A 20,442-nucleotide genomic window follows, 5' to 3' on the forward strand; every position below is an offset into this window, starting at 1 on the left:
CTCGCTCGGGTTCTCACTGGGGCAATAAAACCCTCCCCTCCCCCACCCCGAATGCCCATTTTGCTGGGCAAGATGGTCGCCAGTCGGATGTCACATGAGATTTTCCTCAAAAGACCTCCACACATCGTTGCGCCTCTCCACCACGCTCGGGAAAATTTCTTGCTTTCCACTCATTTGATGTTTGTAAATGTGCCAATGCTTTCGCCATGACTCATACATGGTTCCCACCTCCATGTACATTCTGAAACGTTCTTTGTCTTTCCTTGCCTCTCGGGGCCCAGTTCGCTCGTTCAGCTCAATCTCATCGCTCATTGCCCTTCAAAAAGCCATAGCTGTGGCTTTCGCACAAATGGAAATCTCAAATCATGAGGAAGACTAACATGACCTGTTTCCCCTTGCACCTGCTTTTTCTCCACCCCACTCCGACCCTCATTCTCCCCAGTGGGTTGAAAATCTTAGCAGTGAAAATGTGTGTTAAAATTCGTCCATTTTAGCTTTATTCATGGTCCCGAAACGACACCACCGGTAGAGGTAGACGACACACCGCACCGAAGATTAGCAAAACCGTCGAATGATGGCGCTGCGTTGCGTTACAAAAATGACAAAATGGCCATCCGTGTTCCGAGGAAAAACCAATATCAAGTCAGCCATTGGTGTGCGGGCAGAACCCAGTGTCTGGTCTGGGGGGTTTTTGGTCGGATGGTCGTTTTCCGGCTCGGTCACGTTCCGGAAGCGTCGTACGGTGTCGTCATCGTCACACAAATGATTCATAATGAAAACGACTAACCGGCCCGGACAGTCGAGCCCGGGCTGGAACGGGCGGTACGAAATTTACAACAAACTTCACTGCCATTTTATTACATTCTCTCCTTGCTCCATTCTGTGCACGACACCACGACAAGACACAAGAACCAAGAAAACGGTACCTTTCTTCAACATCTTACATCTTACAACACTGGGCACTGCGACTGATTTCATCTTCGAGGACGTCCTCTCAACGGCAACAACAGTAACAACAGCAAGGGAAAAAAAACCCTCTACGCGAAAGCTTTGCACGTGCCCGCGTATGCAGAAAGCGTGCCGTAAAACTGTGCTTCAATGCGTTTCCATTCTTCTCGCTTGTCCAACCTTGTTCCGACGGTGGGTTACATGTATTAGAAGCGGGAATTTCGGGTCCCCGGTTTCCATTTTTGTTTCCTTCGATTTTACGCTCGGTTTCGGTTCCGGACGGCATATCGATTAGATTGTCGCAGCTTCCCAGGAAACTACATCAGTTTTTTCACAGAAGCAGCTTGACGGCACTCTCCACTCCCCCAAGCCCTTTCGAGGTTTCAAAGTGAACTGATGTGCCACCGTCTTGTGTATTGTCTGGGTCTGAACGGTTTTTCCTCTCTATAACTTGGGCTTTATTCTTGCTTGTTTCGCTCTATAGGTATCGCCGGTAGATTTCATAAACGAGGCCATCCTCGAGCTGAAGCGGGAACGGTGCGGCGTGGTCGCTGGTGGTGGCCGAGAGGGCGGAAGCATCCAGTCGCCTTTTAGTAGCTTTATATCGTCACTGAATCCCATACGCAAACGATTCGATGAGGTAAGGCATCGGCATAAAACGGGGAACAAACTCGTCCCCTTCCGGCACACCGGGATTCACGCGGTTCACCGTGCAACACCGAACGAATATGCATATCTTGCTGATATCCTTTTGGGTTTCTTTTCTTCTCGTTTTTTCCCTCTCTCTCTCTCTCTCTGTTTTTTGAAATATGTTCTTTCTTCCTGCAGACCAGCGCGTGGACCAACTATATTGTGCTCTCACAAGGTACACAAGACGAACGAAAAGCGGCCTTTGCATGTCTGTTGCGTGTTGCTATTTCATGCTGGAATATCGGAAACTTCAATGGTGCTAAAGAGATAGTGGATGGTCTGAAGTGAGTTTGTGTTCCATTCCCATCATCATCATCATCATCATCATCAACCATTTTATTCTTTCCAGCTCTAGCTTTAGCGAAGATGGCAAAGAAAAAGGCCTTAAAAATGTTATTTATAACAGAAAATGTGATGGAGCGGCAAACGGTTTGGCAGCGGCGGACATCATTTAATTAGACTCGAGAGGTTCCAACAACCGAAAAACTTTCCTTTGTGTATGTGTGTGACTCTGTAGATGGCGGCTATATTTTCACCTCTGTCAATTTTCCCAACCAATTGGGCACAGGCCCAACGAACGATACACACAAACACATTGGTTTTGCGAGCCTCAAAAGATGCCTTCCCGCTATTCATGCGAAATGGAGAAGATTTGCATTTCAAATTCAGTGGTTGTTGTTTTTCTATATCTTTTTTTGTTTGTTTGTTATAAGCTCCCGTTTGTCCTCCGGAACTGAGAATTGGTTGGTAACGATACGCTTCAAGCGCTGTAGCTATTCCACGAAACGTCAAGAGTCCTTTGGGCTGAATGTCGGTTAAGGGAGTGTGATGACCCATCGTTACCCCGAAGCCCATTTTCTCTATCTACTTTAAATCGACACGATGGCCTCGATGGTCGATCCTACGTCTTATTCTACAGCTCACCATTCCCGGTTTTTCCATCGGGCAACTACTATTCGCCACTGTTTATTGTGTAGCAGCACCGGGCAAAATGGCTCCAGGCGCAGCAAACCAACATAACACCGTCGGAGGTGTATAAGTGCACAGAACTGGGAACGTACCGGAAGCAGGGGTTTCTTTCGGCCTCCAGCAGCATTTGACCGTTGTAGGCCGGCGGAAACTACTTGCTTCCGTCGTCCATCGACGTCCGAGCAAAACAAAAAAAAAACACGAAAGAAAAATCCCGCCGAGAAAAGCATCCACACCATCATCGAGGGCTTCATCGCACGGAGCGAGCGCTGGAAATCTGGAATGTTTCTGGTTTGGAGTTCTTTCTACGTGCTTTCTTTTGTACTACACTTCTCCTCGAAGCCCGGGTTCGAAGGTGTTTCTTTTCAATCTGTGTTAACCATCACACCATCTTGCGTTTTGCTTCCCTCGGTTTCCGGATGTTTCCGTTCGCAAGTCTCCATCGCTGCTGAGTGGACATTATTCGGTTACGCTTTCAACAGAGTGTCCGGAGGGGTTGGATGACTTCTTTTCTTCGGTTTGCTTCCCGTTCGGTCGCATCCCTTCTGCAAACGCTTCTACTACTTATGATGGAGTCTATTTTGTTCCAACCGGGTGAACCGCCCAGATATCCCACCCCCAAAGGATAGAAAAGCCTCGAGTCTATAAATGTGAATTATAATTTCATTATCCAATCGGGTCACTATCGAATGCGTTTCTAGGTTCCATTGGTAAACGAGTAAAAAAAAAGAAAGAAAGAAAGAAAGCAAAACCATAACAAACGAGCGGCTCCATCATCCTCGACATTGGGTGCTTTTACGGACAGTTGACCGTACCGTTTGCGTGGGAAAATTGGTACCACATCACACTTTTTTGGGCAGGCACATACGGAGGGTTTTTCGCCCCGTCTTTTTTTTTGTTTGCTACAGCAAACGACCAATCTCTCTTTCTCTCGTGCCCTTTTATTTATAGATCAATCAAAAAGGAAGCATTCTGGACGTCGGCCACGGATCGTACGGGACGGAATACGGTGTACGAGTTTCTTACGACCGTGTTCGATAGCTTCGAGTATGATAATGCGGTTACGCGGGCTCTGGTAGGTTTTGCTGCTGACCATCGATGACCTTCTCGCCCCCCAATCCCACTCCCCAATAAATAATGGCTCTGAACGTTTGTCTCATTCCCTCCACGGTAGGACATACCCACGTGCCGTATGATACCGTACTTCCGGAACCACGTCGATGAGATCAAAACCCTGCTACTGACCGTACCACAGTCCATCGGCCCAACCGGTTCGGACGGTGGTGAGAACCCGGTCGAGAAGTACTTCCTCGGTGAGGTGAAACCGCTTCCACTGCGGGAAGATGAAGAGTTCATTGCGAGACTGCTGCCACTGGCGTTACCGATCGATTGCCGAGTGCGGACACCGGTTCCCACCGAACCACCGGACATCCCGTCGGATGAATCGACCGAACCGTTGCTACTGTCCGACGACCGCGATGAGTCGTCCGGTGTGGCGGAAGCAGATCGTGAGGAGCTGCTCGACCAGATACAGCTACGGGCGGAACCGGCCGTTAATCGGCTAACCGCATTCATCGACCACCATGATCAGCTGTGCCGGGAGTTACCGCACAGCCTACTGGAGTACCTACGGGCGGCGGCCAACAGTCCGCGCCAAACGAAAACCCCACTCTACATCTACCAGCCCTCGAACCTGCAGGAACAGGAGGAGGACTACGAGGTGGAGATCGGTAACTATAATCCGGTGCAGCCACTATTTTACGACCACGGGATCAGCATCATACCGCTCTCGTCCCAGAAAACCAATGCCATCGATCATCACATACTGCAGGTGGGTAGATAAGACCAATGTTCACCCCTACGTGATATTGGTGGGCTTTATTCCCTTTGTTCTCTCATCAATAGATACCGAACGCTTCGTTCTTATCACATCCTCAATGCTTTGAGTAGAGCATCAAGATATTCGAAGGCCATTTTTTATTGGTCCAAAATCTAACAGTTGTAGAGGATCATATTAATAAAGCTAATGTAAAAAGTTGGTGAAAGACGGTACTATTGTTTCAGGAACTACCGACGCACCATTGAGTGAATAAGAACGCTGAGAATAGAATGATGATGCGAGTTGCTCGAGTTGTAAATAAATTCTGGCTGAATGGGTGTATATGTCAAACAAAGGACTAAATGAGTGGGCACAATATAATGACCTTTTCATAAGGCAATAGAGCATCCGCCATTTAGGCTATCGTGTGGGGTTCAGCGCGTAGGCAATAGAACTCTTTCAAGCACAAACTTTCCTTTCGCATTGTACTAAACTTTAAAGTAGACCTTAAAAGTACAGCATTAAAGTAGGACCTTCTATTACAATTAGTATAACCATTTGTGAAACCTCTTCAAACCAGTTTTCGAGAGCAAAAATGCCAGCGTATCGCGCGTCCGCTATCAATCAGCGGACACACGGAGAAGAATCAGCTACTTAGTCAAATTGAATCCGTCTACTGCGAGTGTAGTAGATCGATGTAAATGTTTGCCGTTGGATGAAAATATGAAAAGCCTTCGGTAAAGCTTTCCAACCCCACTTTTTCCTTCTTCCTCCCCCATTCCTCCATTCACCCCTGTGCGATAGTAAGCGAAATTGATATTGGTCCTGCAATGGCTTCCTCTGCTTTCCCGCTCTCCCGCTCTCCCCCATATGCATTTGCTGCCAATTTGTGGGGCACGAATGTGGCCGGAAACTGGTGGAACCGGGCGATAACATTCCGCTACACTTTCGCCACTGCCATCCCTACCTTGACCCCCGTAGCTGTTGGTCTCCCACCTGCAGTTAGCCGGGGAATGTTGAAATTTATTACGCCAATATTTCAACGATGATGGCGCGGCAAAAGCAAATGGACATCGAACGAATGTGCATGCATGCTCGAGCGAAAGCGTTCGCAGCTTCCGGAATCAATTACGATCAGGAGGGCAACGGTAGGGAGGAGGCGCAAGCAGGTGCAGAGTGTGGCGGTTGGTGCGAGAGAAATTCCATTCTACGCATCATTTATCGTACAGTTATTAGATGTATCATTATGATAAGATCATACCTCGTGGCAAAGCTTTTCTCGCCATACCCGTGGCGAAGGAATCCGTGCGTATCTGATACGATATCGTTCACATTCAAGCACACACACACACACCCACCGGGGTCAATTCCAAACGGCTCTTCAGGCATCAAGTGGTGGCCACTCAGTGGCCACTCGATTGACCGACCAACACATCCCATCCTGTTTCGAGTTCTCTCTGCCGGTGGAATGTTCCTGTGCGGTAAACAAAGACCATCCTGCCAAGCAAACACCTGTCAGTTCGGGACGGATATGTTCGTAGCTGCTAGTGAGCTCCATGTTACGATGAAGAGTCTGCCACACTATTGTTTCGCTCTGTTTGCCTGTAACGGTCGTCCCGGTCACAGCAACGAGATTGAATTCCCCACTACCGGCGACCTTGTATCCTGTCCCCGGTGCTACTGATGTGTGGTCCTTGAGCACATCATCAACAAACCGTGCTTACGGATGACCGTACCGAAGTAGTACGAACACTATTTGTCACAGTTCTTCGAACTCCGCGGGGTATCCAGCCATTTCGCACACGATTCCTCACCGACTCCTCGGGCGATCACAGGACATCAATCCCATTTATCGGTATTCCCACCGATGTGTCCGTGTGTGGACATACGCCGTACGCTGTTGCGCTCGTGTGCGTTTATAAACCGACATCAATTTCAATCATCGCAAATATCGAATTATTGTGTGACCTACATTAATGTCCTTAACGTCCAACCATTGCCCAAACCCGTGCCTGTTACGGTGGCACATGTAGAGAGTGCCCAAAAGAGACCGATGCTTTTTCGCAATGTGTATGCCAGTAGAGCCTGGCGGCGATTTAATGAATTACAAATTATGGCATTTTCCCTTACCGCATGCCGATATATACAGACCGGAGGTGCATGTGGACAACGGGGACATTCAATCATTTTGGCTTGCCGTTGCTATACCACACCGTACCATAAATACATATCAATACATTATGTGTCCTTCTCTTCAACCTTTTTGTCCGTTCTTTTGTCGTCCTTTGACAAACCCCGGGTTCAGATTCTACACCATGGTACCACGTGTGTACTCTGGGAACCGGAGACACCGTCGGATCGGTCGTCCTACGTATACCTGCGGCTGGAGCGCTCCTGTTCGTTCGTTTCGTGGCAAAGGACGGCCTGGCGGCGTATTAAATCCCAACAAGGTACATTAGCAAACAACCGGTGCCGTTGCCATTTTGGCTATTACTCACTTTTCTCCCCGTACTATTTCAACCTAAGCAGACTTTAGCCTTAACGTCAACCCGGAGGAGATAGTGGCGTGGAAGTTTGCCAATCGCTATGCATCGAATGTCGGCGAGCTGGAAGGCCAGTGCCAGAATCTGGACGAGGGTATGCTGGATCTCGGCACGATAAAGGAAATCAATATGGGCTCGCGGAACCACGAGTACGATGCGGAGATACTGGCGGCCGGCAAGCGCTTCGGTCTAACGCATGTCGAGTGCTGCGTGACGCTGCTGTACGGTAACTCGGCCAGCGAAAACCGGATACTGTGCATCCTCTGTCCGCCGATGCTTTGCCGGGCGTGGTACGTTGGGCTGAATTGGATGCTGCGCGGTATTCGGCGGCAGCAGATACTGATCGACCGGTCAATGCTGTGGCTGAAGGAACTCTACATCCAGCTGTACTTCGAGGAAGGTGCCTGCAGTGAACCGAGCGTGGCCGATGCCATCAAAGCATTCGGTGGCCGCTGTTACGGGCTATCGTCCATCAAGTCGTGGTCCGGTTCACAGATTAACGATGCGAGCGAAACCAGTACCGTCGCAAAGAAGGATTCGTCGACGACCAAAATACGCAAGAAGCGGTCCGTCGTCAATTTGCTGAACCAAGCAAACCCCACCGGTAGTGGCGGCGGAAGCGGAGGCGGTGGTAGTGGCAGTGGAGGCGACACAACACCCTCCGATACGATGTTGCTGGATACGCGCGACTACCGGACGCGGTCTATCGAGCGACGCCGCGAACGGAATGGCTCGAACGATCAGCTCTGGCAGAATGTGAAGCATCTTCGCATCGGGTCAGTTACCTACGATACTCAATTAGATTTTTTAAGCTTCGTTTCACTGTATCGATCGTTTAGGTAAGACCCATTGCTTCGCTGCTAGTCGGTTAAGTTTGTCCTCATCTCACGGTATCTTTCTATCATTCCTTCCCCAGTTTAATTGCACGGCAGGACCTGCGTGATATTTTCGACCAGCTCTCGGTGACCACCATATCGAGGACGACGCTGAACGGGGAGAAAAGCCGTAGTGCACCAGAGCTATCGGAAGCTATGGTCAAGCGAAAGATCGGTAAGATGACCATCCTGTCAGCGCAGTGCTGTCCACATAGAAATAACACACGAAAACTTGTTTTCAAACCCTCAGGACTTTTGACACGCAATTGCTCACTGGACATGGATCTGACCGAGGCGAAGCACACGCAGAAGAAGTATTTCGACGCAATAGCAGCCTCAAGCATCGCCCACATTGCTGCTAGCAACGATTTCCTTTCGTGCAGCAACAAAGTCATCACGATATCGACGCTGAAAAAGTTTCTCGAAACGCGCCAGATGGAAATCAAAACCGATGAGGATGTGAAAGCCATTATACAGGTAAATTGCATTACCGTTCGGGCGTTCTGTGCGCCACCCCTGTTTTTCCTGCCATCCATTTTCTGTATCCTTTGGCTGTTGCTTAACTTTACCCACCGTTCGTTACGAAACCTAGCGACACGAACCGGAAGCGGCACATCGCATTGAGAACTGTCTCAGCTTTGAGGGATTCGCCCGGTACATGATCGACAAGGACAACTACGCATTTCTCAGCGAAATCATGCCGGAAAGCACCTACATGAACCTGCCGATGTCTCACTATTACATTGCGTCCTCGCACAATACGTACCTCACCGGGCATCAGCTAAAGGGTGAAAGCTCGGTCGAGCTGTACAGTCAGGTGCTGCTAACAGGTTCGTACGGACAGTGTTCGTCCGTTTTGGGCGATTTACGATTCCGGTTGCTTTCCACCACAGGTGCACGCTGCGTTGAACTTGATTGCTGGGATGGTGACGATGGTACACCGGTCATCTACCATGGGCACACGTTCACCACGAAGATTCCCTTCCGAGCCGTCGTAGAAGCAATAAATAAATCTGCCTTCATTCAATCTTCCTACCCCGTGATACTTTCCATCGAGAACCACTGCTCGGTGCAGCAACAGCAACGGATGGCCAACATATTTCAGGTGAGTCAACGTTAGTTGTTGTCCGTTTCGGTACGATTTCATTCGCCATTTATCGCTCCGCAGGCAATCTTCGGTGAGAAGCTGGTGACTAACTTTATGTTCGATCAGGACTATAGCGATGAACCATACCTGCCGTCGCCGCTTTCGCTCAAGCACAAGATACTGATCAAAAACAAAAAGCTTATAGTCGAAATACCGGCAACCTTATCAACCGGTTTAACGTAAGTATCCGGTAACATTTTCCCAATGCGCGCTTCCGTTGCCTTGTGTTACACGTTTACATTTTACCATTGCAGACGACAGAACACCTTCAAACAATCGAATTTATCCAGCAGAGCCAGTTCAATTATATCAAACACTAGCGGTAGTTCGCTGAATGAAGAGTTTAGCGATGACGAGTATGAGGATGATGACGATTTTGACAATATTGATGGTAAGTGTCGACTGTACAACTTCCTCAACCACCACAATCATCTAATCCGTCTTTCACCCGGTTCTTTTTGCCGATAGAAAAAACATATCATACAACTTGGGGATCAATAGAAGATAAGTATAGGCATAGTGTGTGCCATTCCAACATCACGCCGACAAAGTCGAAAGTCCAAGACCAAGACGAACGATCCCGCAAGCGCAGCAACCAGATTGCCCGAGAGCTCTCCGACCTGGTGATTTACGTGCAAGCAATAAAATTTCGCGGCCTGAACCCCTACAGTCCGCACAACTCAATACGTGCCAATCCGAAGCAGCAGCAGCAGCAGCAGCAACAGCAGCAACAGAGTCAACAAAGCCAGCAGAATCTGCCCAATGCTCAGCAAATATCCCAACAGCAGCAGAATGTGCTGAAAACAAGCGGCTCGGTCGTGACGGTTGGAAGCATACTGAAGAACAGTTCCGGCGACACGCTTAGTTTGCCCTCGTCCAGTCATCTGTCGGACAGTCTGTCGCTGAGCTACGATGCGTCCAGCATCAGTGGAAGCGAATCGCATCTGCCACCGCTATCGAACTCGACTCGGAATCGAACCCTACCGAACGCCAACCATCCCTGCTACCAGTGTTCCTCGATCAACGAGGCTAGTGCGAAAAAGCTCTGCCGGAAAGACCCGCTAGGGCTGATCGCCCACACAGAATCGCAGCTGATGCGTACCTATCCGGCCGGCCTGCGGATAGACTCGTCCAACTTTAATCCGGTGTTTTTCTGGTCGTTCGGCATACAGATGGTGGCGCTCAACTACCAGACGGAGGACATTCCCATGCACATCAACAAAGCGATGTTTGAGGAAAACAATAGCTGCGGGTACGTGCGCAAACCGGACGTACTGTGGAACCGGTCGCATCTCATGTACCGGCGGTACAGTCCGTTGGAGAAGGAGTTCGATGGTTTGCACGTGACACAGCTCGTGCTGAACATTGTATCGGGTCAGTACCTCAACCAGTCCAGCCTATACTCGAGCACGTTCGTCGAAATAGAGCTGCTCGGAATACCGGTGGACTGTGGCAAGCGCAAGACGAAGATCATCCGCAAGAACTCGTTCAACCCGCTCTGGAACGAAACGTTCTACTTCAAGATCATGTTTCACGATCTAGCGTTCCTGAAGTTTAGCGTGTACGATGCCGAAACGGGGCTCGTTATAGCGCAGCGAGTAATATCGCTAAAATGTATCCGGCCAGGATATCGGCATGTACGGCTCCGTTCGCCCACCAACCAACCGCTCAACATGGCCTCGCTGTTCGTTTACACGCGCGTGGAGGAAGAAAGCCTGGACCGATCGTACGATGAGATCGACGAGCAGTACCTGCAGCAGCGGGGTGAGAAAAACCGCGGAGGTCGTGGAAATAATAGTGGAGCCGACACTAGCGATGTGCCCGTACTGTTTGAGGCGAGCCGACTGGACGTCGTCAACAGTCTGGAGAGCAAGGTGCCCCAGCTGAAGCGGAAAATGTTTTTTCTCACCGTGTACGACGTGGTGCCCGACAAGCCGTACACGATCCTAAAGATCACACAGGAAAGCACAACGAAGGACGTGCTGACGCAGGCGATGCAAAAGATGAACAAGTCGGCCCAGGACATGTCCAACTTCATACTGATCGAGGAGGTGTACCGAGGTTGGGAGAAGAAAGATCGCCTGCTCCCACCGAGCCAGCGCGTACTCGATATGACGGAGAAACCGCTGCAGGCGCAGGGTCACTGGAAGGGTGAGGGACGCTTCATTCTGAAGAAGATCGGCAACGATCCGAGCAGCCGGGCGTGGGTTACTTCCATTCGGCGGACGACCGATCGGCGTGCATCGCTCGCGGCCACCATGGCGGGTGCGGCCGGTGGTATCGGCGCGTCTGGCGGTGCCGGCAGCGGAAAGGAACCGACCGCGGACGATCTGCTTGCGCTCGAGAACGTGGACAACTTTCTCGTGTGCGTGTACAACGTGTCGCAAGACATCCCGTACGCGATATTGCGCGTACCGATGAAATCCACCGCACAGGACGTGCTGGCACAGGCACTGCTGAAGGCGCGCCGACTCGACAACCCCAACAACTTCGTACTGGTGGAGGAGCTCAACTACAGCAACAAGAGTAACGACACGATGCAGCGCATCCTGCTGGACGACGAGAATGTGTACGTGACGCAAGCCAACTGGAAAACGATCGGACGCTTCGTCATCCACGAGCGCAGCCAGCTAACGCCATCGACGATCCGCAAAACGATCCTACCGATCGAGAAGATCAGCCGCGGATTCAGCATCAGTCGCGGATCTTCGTCCTCCTCTACCTCGGTGCACTCGTTGGCTTCCAAGTCACCGATACAGGTGGCGCTGAGTGATCCCACCGCATCTTCGTCTACGTCCCGGTTTAAATCGCGTTCGGCCGGTGCGCACGAGTCAGCGTCCGCATCCGGGTCGGGTGTGGGGACCAAGTCGCGCCACCACGGACACGGTCGGACAAAGTTCAGCTCGGAAAAGGATACATCCTTCTCCAGCACCAGCGCCGGCAATGCCGGGTCCAAGTCAGCCAACAGGCGGGAAGTTCACTCCGAGGGTGAAACGCTCAGTGACGAGGAAACGAAGGAATCCGACATCATGTCCACGATGTCGCGCTTCAAACGCATGTCTATCAAGAAGCTAAAGTCCTGGAAATCCTAACTCGGTACCCTGCGGGATATTTCCGCGAGTGGGGAAATGCTTGCAGCGAGCTAGCACAACGGCAACTGGCCGAGACAACAGTGAGCAAAATGATAGGTAGGGTTAGAGAAGGGAAAACGAAAGCTAAAGGTAGAAGACACAGGCACACAAAAAAAGAAAGATGCACAAATGCAACCGTAAAGCTGCCGCTTTACTTTCCCCACATTGGCAGCAGAGCTGCATCCGATTTTTCTAAGCAACAACACTAATACTAGGTACTCGTTTTATTGCTATCAGCTACACATCTATTACTACTATTATATCGCGCTTGCGTTTGTAAAAGGCTTCAAGCTTCAAGCGACCAGAAAACGTTCGAGTGCGCGCTTGGTTGATGCTTCAAACATTAGGACATTTGATAGCACGAATGCCACCACACCGATACGCCTCACGCGCCACGATGAGATAGATTATGTACACTTATGTCCGTAAAAAAGGGTTGGACCATCCCCAGTACTGTTTCCTGTGATTTTGTGCCCATCTTCACGCTGTTCACGCCCTCCAACCTAGAGAGAAACGTGTTTTAATCGACGGCAAGACAATGAGTAGGAGCAATATGGAGGGCATTACACGCATTATTATAGATATAAATCTAGAGCACCCAATAGGGAGAGAAGTTTTTGGTGGACGTGTTTGAGAGGGCAGGTAGGAAGGAAAGAAGAAAGGAACAGCATCATGCAGCAGCTGCAACAATAAACAGACGTAGCATATTCTAATCATATTCTCACTAAATCTCACACTCCTCGTTAAACTAGCTGATATGCAGAAATTACAACTCGTTTGCGACACTATGATAGATTCAATGTCCGTGCTAAAAAGGGAAAACTAGACGCACTAGCGCATCCTTTTTTTCCGTCGTAATGTGGGAAAACAAGGAATAAAACAGAAACCCTTTTTGGCGGTTGAGCGTTAACGATGACGAAGATATATGATAGTATTAGCGGTAATTAAAATAATCTTAAACACGCCCTAAGCCCTTGGGAGAAAGAGAAACAAAAGCAACAAAAAAAAAACAAAACCGAGCAAAGCAAACACATGTTGATAACACGTTAATAAATATTTAATAAGCTAGCGAGTTCAAAACAAAGTGGGCAGTCCAGGAAAGGAAGCAAAAAAAAAGGAGGAAAAAACAAAAAACGATATCGGTAGGGTACTAGAATAGAAAGGACAAGCAAAAACGGGCAAGTTAATAATATCAAGCATCAAGTGCAAATAAAGGATGAAAGCAAAGGGTGGCAGAACGAAATGCACAGAAGGCAGAAACAAACCATGTGATAATAAAAAAAAGAAAGAAAGTTTAAATTGGATATACATTTTTGAAGTATCAGATTGACCTATTCTTTCAACCAACTAACTAGTAACATTGAACGAATAGTAGGAAGAAAATGTTATATTTTGTATACACCTTCTTACAAAACAAAAACAAAAAAACAACACTGCACACTTTCACACGAACACGAACGCTCTTCTCAAATAGCGAACATTAGTGGACAAAATCATTCTTCAGCTACACAAACAAATACATATTCAATAGAATACGTAGTACTAAACGATCCATTGTTGGCATAACTTGAAACAAGCTCTTGTTGTATATCAAACCTTAAACCACATGTACAATATTTCATGCGTAGAAACCGAAAGACACATACCATACAAACGCCATAGAAGTTGTAGTACTACATTTCCTAAAACAGAAAAAAAAACAAATAAACCAACAAAACAGAAACAAAACAAAATGCAATCTTGAAACAAATGGAATGAAACCATATCCACAAAAGAAAAACAAAATGGCGAATATACCAACAAACAAACAAGGAAAAAAAAATGCGAAATATACACGCAAATAACAAACCAACAATTAACTACCAGTAGTGAACAAACGTGAACAAAGCTGCTTCATTTTAATAACATTTTGCAAAACATATTAACTGTAACACTTCAAAAGCCCGACAGTGGCAACGCGTTAGCGGCTATCTGTTCTTTCTTCCCAAAAAAACGCCAATGCCGCCAATGTTAATAGAGAGTTCTCTTTTTTAACTTGTTGTTCAATGAGAAAAATAAGCAAAAAATAATCAAATCTAACAAACAAAAAGAAGCAAAAAAAAACATACACAAATGAAACCAAACAAACGAGCAAAGAAATATAGAAGTTAAACGTATTTGAAGAAATAATTAACTAAAGCGCTTTACTTTCATTTAATGAAACAGAGAAAACATAGTAGATAACATATGGATCGCGGGGCCGATTGATAATAGCATAAAGTACTGTTTATAAGTAGTAGTCGCCCGTCCCCCCTTCCAATCACCCCAACCCGCCAGAATTCCATTACACACATCCCTTCCCCCGATTGAAACACGTACACGGCTCATATACAATTTCACATTCTTACGCGCAAACATAGATGCACCTGAACCAAACAGCAAACCATATCCTACACCACAGGACCCAGCTATTCCTTCTCCTAAAGGATGAAGATAAAGAAAAGAACAACACAAAAGAAACAGCACAAAACCAACAAGCTACCCACTAACAAATTAACATTTAGCGTTACACGGAATTGAAAAGCAAAGTAATAAAAATAACAGTTTATTCTTGATGTTTATATGTGTCAATCTGAGAATTTGTACGAATATTTATATACACATTATAGAGAGAGAGAGGGGAAGAGAGACACAGAGAGGGATTAACACACGGGAAAATGCAAAAAAGCTACTACAAATGGTGACACACGAACGCAAAAAAAAACAGACACACGTACATAAAACAAATGGGTAACAACAGCAACAACACCCGAAATGGGGAAATCCCGAGAAATGCATTAGTGGCAGGTTGCAAAATAATAATAATAATAATAATAATAACAATTAAACTAATGAAAGTAATGAAAATAACTAAATAAAGAAGTAATAAATATCAGACATTACGATAAATTAATACTAATGGTAACGGATAACAATAGTAAAATGGAAACACTAGTAGAAAGTAATTTAATTAAAAGTGCAACAGAGCAGAGGTTAGATTTTTTTAAATAATAAAATGAAAAACCAAACAAAACAAGACAATTCATTTCCTATGGCGGGAACTGCATCGAAACGTAACCGCAATGCAAGAGGGGAAGCGAAGTAAAACAAAGCGCTTGGTAAATTGGGGCATGCACCGAAACGTGTGGTTTAGCGTGAATGAAGAAACACATGAAACGTCTTTGAAAACAGGTGTCGTCCTAACAGCCAATCAATTGCAACAAAATAAGCGCAGATTTTCACACATTCACAATCGCCATACTGCAAACTTGGAAGGGCCAAGGAAGCAGAAGCGTCCAAAAATAAGTTGATCATGCGATCAACACCTAAGTAACATCTCATTTCCATTCTTCCCCGTTCGTTCCTTTTCCCTTAGCAAACATCAAAACCAATCCTGACTCACAAACTCAACCACTCAAACAAAGCATTCTCAGAGTAGTAGTAAAAATCCGTAAGGAAAGCGGTATAATATGTTGATATGTAGTGATCAACAATCAACATTCAAGCGTTTTAGTTCGTACACTAAAGCAAAAGAAAACGACAGATGATAAAATAAACCTAACATTGATAATAAACATTCACTGTAGCTTTAAATTCGTACGCGAAACCTTGTTAGATCATTTCCTCGTTGGGCTGAATATTTTCTCATTTAAGTCTTAAGAAGGGGTTCGCAATTAGATAAAAGACAGCTGCGTGCGTTCATTTATTTTTCACACCACTATCAGGGCATACTAAATTAGATGTGATCAATACATACGTGTCTACTTTACTGTGAACCGGCGACTTCGAACAGTTGCTCACCGAGGGCAGCCACACTTTCAGCACTTTCACAGTGCTTCAGCAATGCGGATGAAATTATAGTCTCACCATAATAGGCACCACTTATTGCACAGGCCATACTCCCGATCGTATCACAATCTCCACCGAGGGAGATGGCGTATTCTAGTGTATTGCGGAACGATTTACGGTCCGTCTGAAAGCAAATTCTAATGGTTACAAGAAAACATAAAACAAACCCCAAAGTATTTTGGACTACTCACGTCTTTTAGCAAATCCTGCGTGTGTCGCAAAAAGCAGTACACTGCTGTCGGGACCGAATATAATGCTGCCACACTGTGTCCCAACAAATTCAACACATTCTCATCGGACGGTTCGACCGTGTTGTCTAGCAGTTTTTCCATATTCTGCAGCTGCTTTTCGTACGCATTCGGGTTTGCATCCAAATCGGGATCGTTTTCCTTCTCTATGTCAACCATATGCTGTTTCAGCTCGGCAAGAAACGTTTTCCAGCAGAACGGATCGTTCGGATTCAACAGTAAGCTCTGTCGGATGGCCAATGCTTGCAGGATGGCACCGTTCACACCTAGCACGTTGGTGTGTGTTACTTCGGACGATTCCTTCACAAGTCGTACAAGTTCGTCGATGCTCTTATTCACGCAGTATAAAGCAACTGGCGACACTCTCATTGCTGCACCATTCCCAAACGATCCGCTGCCATTGAACTGAGCCATGGCGGGACACGTCGGGTCGGCTATTTTGGTTTGCCTTAGTTTCCGAAACACTTCTCCTACTGCCGCACCATAGCCACGGTTGGGTTCTTTAAAGAACTCGACAACATAATTCTTCGCCAGCAGCTTCTGCGAGTATCCATTCGGGTCGAGAAACGTTTTCGCTGTCTGTATAGTCATTGCCGTGTCGTCCGTATACTTTTTGTACGGTGCTAAAATTTAACCGATAGAAACTTTTATTTATCAACGGTTAACTTATGGTATGGCTGATGCATTCGTACAAACCACTGAAAGCGGGTCCCTCTAGTTTGTCGAGGTTTTTCTTCAAAATCAATTTTGCTCCACTGTCCATGAGTTGACCTTCGAAAGGTGCTCCACAGCAATCGCCTACCAGTGCACCCAGAAGACTGCCTCTGAATTTCGATAGCATTAATGATTTTTCTAGCATTTTAAGCCGGTTTAGAGTGCGAGTCAACTAAAATATACAACAAATTGTAGTGCTTTGATGCTACTAAATGCTTTCACGTGCAAACCCGGCAAAACTGAATAGGTAAACAAACACACCAGCTGATACAAGGGCCCAGTGAAAAAGCTGATTGAATCACGCTGCTAACGTTTCCAATTTTAAATGATATTTACTAAATTTTATGGAGTTTACTGTGTTGCATTTTTACAAAATATCAAATTATAACTTTTTTACATCGTGTAAAAGTGCAGCAAGTAATACACAGCCACAAAGGTCGTCGAAATAGCTGCCCTGTGAAAAATATTACGTACTCATTTCATAGCAAAACATTTCAACTGTCATCGCTATTTTCAAAGTATGTAAATAAACAAAATACCCTGCATTCGGAGCACGGTGCTAAAATCGATACAACAGCCGTCCCAACCTGCTTGTGCCAATGTAGAATAATTTCGATGTAATTGTGCGTAACAAACAATGACTGGATTTGTAGCAGTACACACAGGTAACATTCAACCCGTTAGCTACGAGAAACGTTTGTAATGAAGCACAACTTTTGGCTGTTTAGGTGCGGGAAATTTCCTCGATGAGACGCTATATGAACACGTATGCCGAGAGGCCTGCAATCAAGCAATTAACGTGCTGTACGCTGGCGGAACCGCGTTAGATGCATGTGAGCGCGCAATCGTGATACTGGAGAACTCGACCGCCACAAATGCGGGCATTGGCTCGAATCTAAACTGGGACCGACAGGTTGAGTGCGACGCATGCATCATGGATGGTGCGTCGTTACAGTTCGGGGCCTGCACAAACGTAACCGATGTAAAAAACCCAATCAGCCTGGCACGACACCTTTGCGAGAGACAATCAAAATTACTCAGCTTTGGACGGATACCACCGATGGTTTTGGTGGGCCAGGGTGCATCGGCGTATGCCCGAGAGATAGGACTGCAGATAGTTCCAGCGGAACACATGATCTCTGCCAACGCAGCTAAAAAGTATGACCACTACCGATCACAAATCATGCAGTACGAGGAAATCAATCGGTCGAAACTGTCTCCCCTGGATACGGTTGGAGCCGTGTGTGTAGATGCCGAAGGATCAATTGTGGCCGGCTGTAGTTCTGGCGGTCTCATGCTCAAGCTAAGCGGACGTGTAGGCCAGGCTGCTACTTACGGAGCCGGGTGTTGGGCATTGATGGATGAAAACACCAGCATGTCGGCCGCTTCCTGTACGACTGGCAATGGGGAATATCTTATGAAAACGCTGTTCGCCAAGGAGTTGGTTGATGATCTGATAGGATGCAACTGTCCCATTACTTCCCAACACTTGACGTACAAGAAGAAGCTACTTGAATCGCCGTTCCTTTCCAAACAGAAGGCAATACACGCCGGTTCGCTTTCGATTATCTACAACACTGCCAGCGGAGATGGCGATCTGCTCTGGGCACACACGACCAACTCCATGTGCATCGGATTCATGTCAACAAAGCAGAAAAAACCGAAGGTACATTTGTTGCTTTGAGCAGCAAAGTATAATTGATTCTATTTTCCTTTTGAAACGTAAATCAAATGATTCTTAACACTAATCTTTCACGACACAGTTTGTACTGTCCAAACTTCCACAGAATCTCACCTGTGGGACAAAGCCAGTCATCAATGGGCACCATTTCAAGCTGATCTAGGACATGACATCCAATGGTACAACGTCGTACGGACGCTCAACAAACTAATCTACAACCTAAAGTGATTCGCAATCTGATAGAGTTACTAGTTTCACCAGAGAGATTTAACCTGAGATGCTACCTTCCGATATTCCTTGTATAGAAATAAAGCCTGCTAAGCCAATCGATTCAATTAAATTAATGTACATACCCTCATTATCAATGTGTACCGTACTACAGCACTCACTCTCGGTCGGAAGACCAATCGGCACTAACTATTTTTCGTTTTTTAGCACTCGGCTCACCAGTGTCGTTTGCAGAATCTGTTGTAGAACTATCGCCATACACGCAACTACTTGTATCGTTGTCACTGTCCTCGCTGATGGTGGTGCTGGATTGGTCGCTGCTGCATACATTGTCCTCATCATCCGTTTCGAACCATTCAGATAAATATCCAGCATCACTATTCGAAGGCAAGCGCATGGGAATCAAAACCGGGAATGATGTTGATGGGGGAAATGCTTCGAAAAGAAGCAGCTGACAAATAGCATTAATCTGGTAGTATTTGTACCCTGTCACACTCACTAAGCGATCATTCCAAACAGGCAAGTTTTTTACGTAAAAACGACCCGCTGCCACACAACTAGCCGCAAGCAGTGACGGCTTTACATTACACAGCTTTAAATGTTGCAAAGAATGTTTCAAAATCATATCACTGGTCTCACGTATTGCTCTTTCGAACTGTTGGACTGAAGTCTGTTCAGTTTCCAAATCCTTCGGCATGTCGTTATAATCCTCCTGGGTGAAACTGTTCAACGAAAATATGTCCAGAAAGGTGGACGCAGTTGGAATGGTTATATGCCAATCAAAGAACGTCAATATAGTCACTTCCATAGCGATGAAATCGGCTGTCGTATAAGCGTTTGCCAAGAGCCCATTCAGTTTGATCAGCGAAGGTACATTGGGATCGTTTTCTTCGATTTTACAAGCCACATACAGACAAGTTAAGGCTACAAGACTCAGACGACGTTCGGGTATTGTGTGGTTGCACATAAACACATCTAGCAGATAGACAGCTACAAAATATCGAAAAAGAGAAACGACATGAATGTATACGGGTTAAGGGTTTGTTGCACAAATAAATTTACCTAAATGTAAAGTTGCCCGACGATAGAATTGTTGTTCACAGACTTTTTCAATCAATCTAACAGTGGCCGGTCGATGGTTCAGCTGGGGCGATACGAAATGTACGGTCATTCTGTATTCTTCGCATTCCTTCAACGTTTCCAAAATATCACGCTCGTACTCGTTACAGTACACCCCGTTAGAAAAAATGTTCCACCGATCCATTATCGCCTTTTATTGGTAAACATTAATTAATCCAGCATCGACATCGCTAATCAGCTCCGATGTTAATGTTTTTAGGTTCAGAATCTAGCAGAACCAACTATTTTTACACATCCAAAACGTAAACGACAAAGCACAGCACAGTTCCGTACATCAAGTAGAACAATTAGTATCTTCCATGGGCAGGATTTTTCCATGGAACACGAGATTTCATCAATGGTCGCTTCAAAATGGCAGTTCGGTGTTTTATTTCATGAAACCTTTCAGTTTCGTCCAGTTCGATTTTATACCAGCACGCGAAAGGTGAAACTTTTCACAACG

General features: G+C 46.5%; 4 protein-coding genes across 15 annotated transcripts in view; 2 read left to right on the forward strand and 2 right to left on the reverse strand.

Moving 5' to 3' along the window:
• Positions 1-13,826, forward strand: part of LOC125764900 (1-phosphatidylinositol 4,5-bisphosphate phosphodiesterase epsilon-1-like) — a 57,956-nt gene extending 44,130 nt beyond the window's left edge. For 11 of the 12 annotated variants that reach the window (XM_049429581.1, XM_049429580.1, XM_049429579.1 and 8 more), the window contains exons 4-16: positions 1,433-1,588; positions 1,777-1,922; positions 3,559-3,682; positions 3,782-4,438; positions 6,732-6,876; positions 6,953-7,808; positions 7,886-8,019; positions 8,095-8,321; positions 8,437-8,674; positions 8,738-8,949; positions 9,013-9,170; positions 9,246-9,382; positions 9,460-13,826. In XM_049429581.1, coding sequence (XP_049285538.1) covers positions 1,433-1,588; positions 1,777-1,922; positions 3,559-3,682; positions 3,782-4,438; positions 6,732-6,876; positions 6,953-7,808; positions 7,886-8,019; positions 8,095-8,321; positions 8,437-8,674; positions 8,738-8,949; positions 9,013-9,170; positions 9,246-9,382; positions 9,460-12,083 — 5,814 coding nt within the window. In that variant the 3' untranslated portion in view covers positions 12,084-13,826. The remainder of the gene's footprint in view (positions 1-1,432; positions 1,589-1,776; positions 1,923-3,558; positions 3,683-3,781; positions 4,439-6,731; positions 6,877-6,952; positions 7,809-7,885; positions 8,020-8,094; positions 8,322-8,436; positions 8,675-8,737; positions 8,950-9,012; positions 9,171-9,245; positions 9,383-9,459) is intronic. The other variant, XM_049429590.1, reaches the window with a different exon arrangement.
• Positions 13,827-15,797: 1,971 nt separating this feature from the next.
• On the reverse strand, positions 15,798-17,224 carry LOC125765098 (ADP-ribosylhydrolase ARH3-like). The gene is made up of 3 exons (XM_049429973.1): positions 16,934-17,224; positions 16,181-16,860; positions 15,798-16,113 (listed from the first exon to the last, which is right to left on the reverse strand). Exons 1-3 carry the CDS (start codon positions 17,094-17,096, stop codon positions 15,907-15,909), a joined length of 1,050 nt encoding a protein of 349 aa, XP_049285930.1. The 5' UTR covers positions 17,097-17,224; the 3' UTR covers positions 15,798-15,906.
• Positions 17,225-17,488: 264 nt separating this feature from the next.
• Positions 17,489-18,972, forward strand: LOC125765099 (threonine aspartase 1). The gene is made up of 3 exons (XM_049429975.1): positions 17,489-17,616; positions 17,680-18,617; positions 18,715-18,972. Exons 1-3 carry the CDS (start codon positions 17,589-17,591, stop codon positions 18,793-18,795), a joined length of 1,047 nt encoding a protein of 348 aa, XP_049285932.1. The 5' UTR covers positions 17,489-17,588; the 3' UTR covers positions 18,796-18,972.
• Positions 18,963-20,413, reverse strand: LOC125765100 (cyclin-J). The gene is made up of 2 exons (XM_049429976.1): positions 19,923-20,413; positions 18,963-19,850 (listed from the first exon to the last, which is right to left on the reverse strand). The coding sequence occupies exons 1-2, from the start codon at positions 20,122-20,124 to the stop codon at positions 19,018-19,020; spliced, it is 1,035 nt and encodes a 344-aa protein (XP_049285933.1). The 5' UTR covers positions 20,125-20,413; the 3' UTR covers positions 18,963-19,017.
• Positions 20,414-20,442: the final 29 nt, after the last annotated feature.

Source organism: Anopheles funestus, chromosome 2RL (genome assembly GCF_943734845.2).
Source record: "Anopheles funestus chromosome 2RL, idAnoFuneDA-416_04, whole genome shotgun sequence".
Classification (NCBI taxonomy): Eukaryota; Metazoa; Arthropoda; class Insecta; order Diptera; family Culicidae; genus Anopheles; species Anopheles funestus.

What these genes read in the sequence shown, in the direction of transcription:
- LOC125765098 (XM_049429973.1), bottom strand. Translation starts at nt 17,096, where the DNA reads ATGCTAGAAAAATCATTAATGCTATCGAAATTCAGAGGCAGTCTTCTG. An exon ending in AGAGGGACCCGCTTTCAGTG is followed by an intron (nt 16,861 to 16,933) that starts GTTTGTACGAAT and finishes GTTAAATTTTAG; the next exon opens with CACCGTACAAAAAGTATACG. An exon ending in CGCAGGATTTGCTAAAAGAC is followed by an intron (nt 16,114 to 16,180) that starts GTGAGTAGTCCA and finishes ATTTGCTTTCAG; the next exon opens with ACGGACCGTAAATCGTTCCG.
- LOC125765099 (XM_049429975.1), top strand. Translation starts at nt 17,589, where the DNA reads ATGACTGGATTTGTAGCAGTACACACAG. An exon ending in ATTTGTAGCAGTACACACAG is followed by an intron (nt 17,617 to 17,679) that starts GTAACATTCAAC and finishes TTGGCTGTTTAG; the next exon opens with GTGCGGGAAATTTCCTCGAT. An exon ending in CAAAGCAGAAAAAACCGAAG is followed by an intron (nt 18,618 to 18,714) that starts GTACATTTGTTG and finishes TTCACGACACAG; the next exon opens with TTTGTACTGTCCAAACTTCC.
- LOC125765100 (XM_049429976.1), bottom strand. Translation starts at nt 20,124, where the DNA reads ATGGATCGGTGGAACATTTTTTCTAACGGGGTGTACTGTAACGAGTAC. An exon ending in TCGGGCAACTTTACATTTAG is followed by an intron (nt 19,851 to 19,922) that starts GTAAATTTATTT and finishes GATATTTTGTAG; the next exon opens with CTGTCTATCTGCTAGATGTG.